At 35.5% G+C, this 8,229-nt stretch overlaps 1 protein-coding gene across 3 annotated transcripts; it reads left to right on the top strand.

Annotated features, from left to right (window-relative positions):
- LOC18788761 (probable L-ascorbate peroxidase 6, chloroplastic) lies at positions 3,846 to 6,985 on the top strand. Of its 3 annotated transcripts, XM_020554826.1 has the most exons (12): positions 3,847 to 4,271; positions 4,365 to 4,485; positions 4,579 to 4,679; positions 4,773 to 4,860; positions 5,001 to 5,068; positions 5,151 to 5,237; positions 5,529 to 5,603; positions 5,712 to 5,789; positions 5,869 to 5,973; positions 6,279 to 6,353; positions 6,510 to 6,518; positions 6,657 to 6,739. In XM_020554826.1, exons 1-11 carry the CDS (start codon positions 3,960 to 3,962, stop codon positions 6,513 to 6,515), a joined length of 1,116 nt encoding a protein of 371 aa, XP_020410415.1. In that variant the 5' UTR covers positions 3,847 to 3,959; the 3' UTR covers positions 6,516 to 6,518; positions 6,657 to 6,739. The 3 variants fall into 3 exon arrangements, with proteins under 3 accessions (XP_007222586.1, XP_020410415.1, XP_020410414.1); XM_007222524.2 differs by lacking the exon at positions 6,510 to 6,518 and having other exon boundaries at positions 3,846 to 4,271; positions 6,657 to 6,985; XM_020554825.1 differs by having other exon boundaries at positions 6,510 to 6,985.

Here is an 8,229-nt window from a genome sequence, read left to right on the forward strand (position 1 = left end):
CTCTTTGTGGTGTTTTCGCTATCGGTCAAAGCTGCACGATTTGATCACGTTTGGCCATCTAGTTATCTTCTTGAAACGGAGTTCATTGTCTGTTGAGCCGGTACAACAAAGTCTAGGTTCACACGTTACACAATTATATACGCAACCTTCTAACCCTTTCTAGAAAGGAAAAAGTGATAATGTTTTCATCACCACACGAAAATTAATACATAGATTCTCTGCAGAGTGCTATCATTAGTTTCTCGTTTGCGCATGGGCCATGGATGATATGATAACTCTTAGGCTCAATTCGAAACATTTAAAAACCTAATTGGTTCGCTTTGACTGAAGTTCAATTTTAAAAGGACATTATTAATAAGATCCCAAAGTTTTACATTTATATACCTATAATGTTTGCCTAAATTTGTGACTTTATGATTCCAATGTTGGCAAAAAAATAAAGATGCATGACTTCACTTTAGGAGTAATTATAGTGTTATACCGTAGTACGGTCACATGATATAATTTGTTTACCTGTTATAATATAAGTGAATATTTATTGATACTATTCTCTAAAAAGGGAAACATCAACCATATCGTCCACCCATATTATAACACGTGTACAAATTATATTATGTGACCGTACTCCAGTACCACATATATTAATGGGACAATTGTATTTTATGTTGTGTAACTCACATTATATATTTAGGGAAATATTTTTGCACACCACTTTAATCCAAGGTGTGCCCTCGCTACCCTTTTCAACACTTGACAATGTCCATAAGACTAACTATAGTTAACTTTTTACTCTGTATTTATATAACCATGATTATACTCATATATTTAGTGCCTCCAAACCAAAAGCTAAAAAAAAAAACAAAATGATAATTTTATAAAGACATGTTAGCAGTGAATGCGGATAGAGGCTTAAAAAATGTTGGCCATAAATAGGTCTATATGCATGCAATAATTATAAATCAGTCAATTTTGTATCCAATTCATGATTGATGTTTGATGAATATGATTGTTCACAAAATATTCAAATAATGTATCAATGATGTAACTATATCTATCGCTAGGTAAACCCATGAAAATAAATGCTGATTCTATTTATTTGTTGATACAAGGAGAAGTCACAAAGGAAAATGAAATTAAATAAAATAAAAAAGGAAATATTGCACATATAATGTGTCTCACTCATGTTTTGATGGAACATACCTTGAAATATATATATATATATATATATAATTATTTTCTCATTTAGATGTCCGTACGTTGTTATTGTGTGGATGTCATTGTAAATATAGAGGAAAGTAGGGAAGTGTAGTAAAAAATACATAGAGTTTGTACGATAATAACGTCCGAATATCGACATAGGAAAATTATGTATATATATATACAGTCCCCTTCTATTGAGGGACGCCCTTTAGGGTATCCTACAATTCTTTTCCCAATAATTAAAACCATCTATTTTTTAGGCATTCATTCATAGATCATCTTTACAAAAAATTAGACAAATTGGAAACCTTTTTGGCATCCAATTGTGTCTTACAAAATCAATGAATAAGGTGTTTTAAGAAAGTACTAAAATTTTAATAACTCAATTGAGTGGTCAAATGATATCGGATTCAAGTGATTTTTTTGTAGAGATGATCTTTCAATGAGTATCTATAAAATAGACGGTTTGAATTAGTGAAATACAATTCGGAGTGGGGCCTACAAGGAGTATCCCTCAAATAAGATTATTTGAAGGATCCCTCAATAAAAGCTCTCTGTATATATATATATATTAAATAACAATAAAAATTCAACAAACTCCAAAGAAAAAATAATATATATATCTGCAAATAAAGAGAGATTAAGATTGGATTTGAGAGAGATGTGATGGGACATCTTGGATGAGAGAAGCAAAATCAAAATGTTATTAGAGGCTTTGGTTTTTTGACTCCCTCACAAACCCATCCCATTACAAAAGCTAAAACTGGCTAGGCCCAGTACTTGCTGGCCTCCAAAATCCCATGCATGTAAAACCAAAACTATATGGAAGTTGTGACATATTTGTTTACATGGAATTGGTATAGAGTTACTCTGATTCGTGATTTTCATTTGCGTTTACTAACACATGAGTATTGAAATTGAAATTATATGATCCTTGACTAACTATGTGGTTTCACACTATAATTCCTAAACTTATACCTGAAAAATCAGAAATGAGATTGATTAGTCAAAAGTAGTTAGTAAATTTAGGTTTTACCCATAAAAAAACTTTCACTTTTGGAAAAAGCCAAAGTTTTTTGAAAAAAGACAGAATAACCTCTCAACTTTCAAACTAAAGACATGCAAATGTAAAGGATTTCTTAAAAAATCAAAAAATAAATAAAGGTAATTTTGTCCATTTTTACTTCTTTTAAAAATTTTCTCTCTCCTTTAGACTTTTCCAAAGTCTCTACCTAAATTTGATTTCAGAACTCATTTCAAGAGGAATTTTAAATGAATAAATAAACTATACGTGCATTGACAGATTCCAAATCCTCATGTGTCTGTCCCTTACCTACCGAAAGGAAAAGGCTCCTATGCAACATATTCTCTGCTAATATGCTTTCTTGTGCTCGTGGGAAACCAAAAAAGTTTTCCACTTATCATAATTTCGGCCGTACAATCAATTTAATTTGGTATACGTCATTTTCTGAGTTAGCAAATCAAAATTGGAGTTGTCTACGTCAAATGGATCCGAACTCATAAATATGTTCGCCCTAAAAATATTCATGTGAATAGTATATGTCTTAGTAATTTTATTTTTTTCATACATTATTATGATAATTTAAGGGTAATTATTATTCATATGAGATTAATTTTATTTATACTTATGAGATTGATAAATAAAAAATTACTAGGTATTAATAAAATAAAAATTCTAAAATTGTTGGTATTTTTTTTCCAGAATTTATTTCCAATTATTTATAATTAAAAAAAGAGATTTCTTCGCTAGTGCCAGGTTGGCGTCAACGCCCTCAGGCAATAGTTCCTACTATTTTCGCCTTCGAGCATGTCCAATTTTGGTGGAGCCCACCTCTTGCTCTGGCTGCAATTCATTGGTGGTGTGCATTTGTCAAGCCCACGGGGCCTTTTGCGAGAGTATTCACACTGTTCAAACTGTTCTTAGTATGAGTTAAAAAATGATGAATTTATAACACTTTTTGAGTGTATGCAAAGAATTAAATGTGAATACTAAAAGGTTGATAGGGGAGATATTGTGGAAAAGTCCAATTTGACAATACATACAATCAAAGTTTGATTAATGTTTAGCTTGAGTTGGTGATTACTTGGAAAAGAAAATTGATTATCATAGTCATGATCTCCAATGTTAGAGATCACTTTAGGTCATTGTTGACAAATTCTCCAAACTAGAGCATCCTACTCATAGTCATATTGACCCTAAAAACATCATATATGATAAGATCATTTTGGCGTGCCTCCCAATCTTTTTAGTGATCAAACAAAATGTATGTGGACAAAAGAGTAATGAATTCATAATATTTTTTAACGTGCTTATAAAATTAATTATAATTACGAAATAGAAGACTAATATCAATACCAGATATTGTAGAAAAATCTCTATTATCAAGACTAGAGAATTCGACTCTTGCCTTATCCTTTCCTAAATCTTAGTCCTCCTTTGTAATAAAAACAAAAATAAAATAAAGAAAGTTCACTATCAAGATCAACCAACTCAAGTATAGGGACTCAAAAACAAAGAGCCAAGCAAAGCTTGTGCCATTGGGCCATGGGTCCATTGGTCATTGGCTCATTGGGCCACCTAGCCATCTATCCAAACTCATTTCCAAAACCGAAGGAGAGGCAACCAATAAGTTATAACGGGTGATCCAAAACCCCACACCCTCTCTCTCTCTCTCTCTCTCTCTCCAAACAACACCACCAACACTCTCTCTTCGCAGTCTCACTCTTCAACTACCGCCATGGCCTCCGTCGCTTTCAGCGGCGCCGCCGCTGCCGCCACTGCCGCCACCACGTCTCGGCGTCTTCCCGCCTCGGCTAAACTATCTCTCTCTCCCTCCTCCTCCTCCTCTCTCAAACTCCTCGGCTCCACTCCGATCGTTTCCCGCCTCTTCCTCAAACCCAAACGCTGCTCGGCGGCTCCGCTGCCTAGCCGAGCGTTCAGCTCAGCCGCCGCCGCTCCCAAGTGCCTCGCTTCCGACCCGGAGCAGCTGAAGCTCGCCAGAGAAGACATCAGGGAGCTTCTCAAGACCACTTTCAGCCACCCAATTCTGGTATCTCCCTAACCCATTTTGTACAATTTCGTCTGCCTCCGATCTCGTCGAGAAAAGTTGGAGTTAAAGTGACGAGCTTTTTTTTTTCGACAGGTGCGGTTGGGATGGCACGATGCTGGTACTTACAACAAGAATATTGAGGAGTGGCCAAGAAGAGGTGGAGCGAATGGGAGCTTGAGGTTTGAGATTGAGCTTAAACACGCAGCCAATGCAGGTACTAACCAAACCCAATTGCTAATAATTGTTCAATTAAGCTTGTAATCTTTGTTTGCTCTCAGTTCAATGAGCTTCCATTTTACTATTTTAGGTCTTGTCAATGCATTGAAGCTCATTCAGCCTTTAAAAGACAAGTACTCTGATGTAACATACGCAGACTTGTTCCAATTGGCCAGTGCTACTGCTGTTGAGGTTAATATAATCTCTTCTTTAACATTCATATAAGTCGAAGTTTGTGAATTTATATAAGTTCATTTCACTGACCAAAGCCCTGTGGATTTTCAGGAGGCTGGGGGACCAAAGATTCCTATGAAGTATGGGAGAGTTGATGTTTCGGCACCTGAGCAGTGCCCAGAAGAAGGGAGGCTTCCTTGTAAGTAAAGCGTGTATATTTTGATATGTGTATAATAGATAAACATGGAATTTGGAATTATTTTGGTGAACTCTGTTCTGTATACCCTTTTGCTTCAAGTTTCTCAATTCATGTTGAAACATTTATCTGGGTTTGTTTAGCTGCTGGCCCTCCTTCACCTGCTGATCATCTGCGTGAGGTTTTCTACAGAATGGGGTTAAATGACAAGGTGAATTTGAGTGCTGTATACTAGGTTTCTCAACGCCATGATCTGCATGTGATGTTTACTTATGAAGCTGTTTGATGTGTAGGAAATAGTAGCATTATCAGGGGCACACACTCTGGGGAGGTCCAGACCTGATCGCAGTGGTTGGGGCAAGCCAGAGACAAAGTACACGGTATTAAATCAGCATCTCATACTCACTGAAGCCACTCCAAAAGAAAAAATGCTTCTCTGTTTAAGTGGCTTTAGTAAGATATTTTCCTTTCCATTTCCTATTTGAGGTTTTGAGATTTACTACCCGATTATGAGCATATGGAGTTGATTAAGGTTTTTGGATAATGTGAATTATTTTATCTGTTAGCATTGCAGTTACTTAGTCATGGCAGCTATGATAACTACAGCACTGATAGGAAGAGTCATTTTAACACAATAGCTAGAAAGTTAACTAGCATCATTTACATGGCAGAAAGACGGGCCAGGGGCACCAGGAGGACAGTCTTGGACAGCACAATGGTTGAAGTTTGATAATTCCTACTTCACGGTATTTGAATACTATCCTGATTTGTGTGTGAATGCTCATACTCCAATAGGAGGCTGGAGGGATTTGGTACTAGGTTTTCCTTTTGCTTATTGTGGATGTCCTCTACAGGATATCAAGGAAAAGAAGGATGAAGATCTTCTGGTGTTGCCAACTGATGGTGTTCTTTTCGAAGATCCAGCATTCAAGGTAAAACAAAATAAAATGGATTGTCAAGTTGTTTTAAATGCATTCTTTGTTGCCTGGAAATTTTCATAATTATTTGCAGGTATATGCTGAGAAATATGCTGAAGACCAAGAAGCGTTCTTCAAGGATTATGCTGAAGCTCATGCTAAACTCAGCAACCTGGGAGCCAAATTTGATCCTCCAGAGGTTTGCCAGCCTTCAATGCTTGCCTATGTTATTTTTGCTATGGATTTAACAATGCCACATGAATGATGCATGTTAACACTTACTCTATGAAAAATTTATCCCCAATTCAGTTTGTGTAAAAGAGAAAAAATCTGGCATGGTTATTTGCAACTGATTTAAGGAACTAGAATCTGGCACTCTGGAGTTGGCCTATCTGGCTCTTGCCATTCACCAAGAAATACGTTTACCGACAGACACAGAACACTTGTTCCTTTACTATTATTTTGCTTATTAACCTTAGACTGTTCATTAAATTTGATGCTCAGGGTATTGTGATCGATGATGGTCCTTCACAGCCAGTACCAGAAAAGTTTGTGGCAGCCAAATACTCGTCTGGCAAGGTTGTAAACATGGAAAACTCATACTTCAATAATCAGTATTCTTTTTGTCAATAATTTTAACAAATCCCTTGCATGTGTAAGGATAGAGGACAACTCTGGGGGGAAATGTCCTCATACAAAATTTTCATGCTCTTTACTTTTTATGGTTTTCTGCAGGATTAAAAAGCAAGTATCATGTTTTCTAGTGCCGTCTCTTTTAATAATACAAGATGAAGCTATTTTCAATACTCACATATAATAGTTGGAAGTCTTAAATGAAGGAGAAAGGAATAAATTCAATAGTATTACCTATCTGAATTGCAGAGAGAGCTGTCAGAGAATATGAAGCAGAAGATTCGGGCAGAGTATCAAGCTGTTGGTGGAAGCCCAGATAAACCTCTACAGTCTAATTATTTTCTGAACATTATAATCGTGATTGGGGTTTTGGCACTTTTGACATCGTTGGTTGGAAACTAAATTTTGGGTTTCTTTTTCTTTTTTATCAATGAGAGTTGCATTGGTTGCCTATATGTAGGGTTTATCTAACAATATCAAACAATATATATGTAAGGTTCTTCATGTCTATACTTCAATTTTGGTCACATCAGAGCTAGTTCAGCTTTTGAGAGTATAAAAAGATTATGTGTTCTTCCCTTTTGACTGAAAAATGGTTATTGAAATTCCTGCATTACTGAAAGAACCCAAATGAAACAAGTGTGACCGGGCAGCTGAACTTCCATGGTAATACAACTGAAAAATGTTGTATTTCTGACTGATAAATTGAATTCTGATGATCAGCTCAGGAGATGATTCTTTTGTTCCATTGGTTTTCACCTACGCTGCTACAAACCTGTCATTATTCTCGATTCAGCACCAAGAAAAATGTTTTTGCATTTCTTAATCCATTTGTGGCTATGTTATTTTACCAGGCATTTTTGTAACACTAACATGTAAACAGAGGGAATACTCCAAGTCATCAATTGGTTTTTTCTGCTTTTTCTTCTCTCTCTTTTGTTTTTTTTTTTGGATCAACAGATTATGTATTAATTAATGGATCTGGGCCGCGGTCCAGTTAAAACTGGGCATGTTTCTATCTGTTCTTGCGTAAGCTTGAATAATCTCACTTGTCTTTCTCTAGTTTTTACCTTGAATCTCACTCTTTTTTTTTTTTTTTCCTATCCACTATTCAAGCTTCACCATGTAGATTTAATAGAAGTTTGGAGGTTTTAGCTTTCAGGGTTTTAAAAGGGGCAGTGGGATGAGAAAATATTCTATTTTTCGTCTCACGCAAACCTTCAACCAACCAACCAACCAAACTATTTTTGGTTGAAACCTACAAGAAAATTTTCTATTCAAGTGAGGTTGGAGTTAGATTTCCAGGGTTTAAATGATGATGATGACATAAATATATTGCAAGTGCTTGCAAGAAAATGCATTAAATATATTGTAGGAGATAAGTGAAAATGTTCTCTTACTAGACATGTAATCAGAATGACAATTTGAACTCTTGATTAGGTTGATTTTTATATAAACATGTAATTAAAAATTGGGTCATGCTAGGGAGATCAACTTTAGATACCAACTTGTGTACCAACTCTCTAATAGAGGTGGAGCCCACCAATACAATGGGTCCCACACTCTATTAGAGAGTTGGTACACAAGCTGGTATCTAAAGTTGATCTTCCTAGCATTTTCCTTAAAAATTTCATATTAAAAGTCTAACAACTACAGAATCCATAGCCATACTGTGTATAAAATGGCATGTTGCTAAGATCTAAATAGTGGGTTCTTGTATTCTATGAATACTAATTTTAAATTTATGTTTATATTTGGGATTTGGCATTGTTGCATAGGATCATGCTATGTTATTATTAACAAATTTTACTAAAATTTGCAA

This window comes from Prunus persica, chromosome G1 (assembly GCF_000346465.2).
Source record: "Prunus persica cultivar Lovell chromosome G1, Prunus_persica_NCBIv2, whole genome shotgun sequence".
NCBI classification, from domain to species: Eukaryota; Viridiplantae; Streptophyta; class Magnoliopsida; order Rosales; family Rosaceae; genus Prunus; species Prunus persica.

Coding starts and splice junctions, on each gene's coding strand:
- LOC18788761 (XM_007222524.2), top strand. CDS start 3,960: ATGGCCTCCGTCGCTTTCAGCGGCGCCGCCGCTGCCGCCACTGCCGCC. Junction 5,238..5,528: donor AGCCAGAGACAAAGTACACG/GTATTAAATCAG, acceptor TTTACATGGCAG/AAAGACGGGCCAGGGGCACC. Junction 6,354..6,656: donor CCAAATACTCGTCTGGCAAG/GTTGTAAACATG, acceptor TCTGAATTGCAG/AGAGAGCTGTCAGAGAATAT.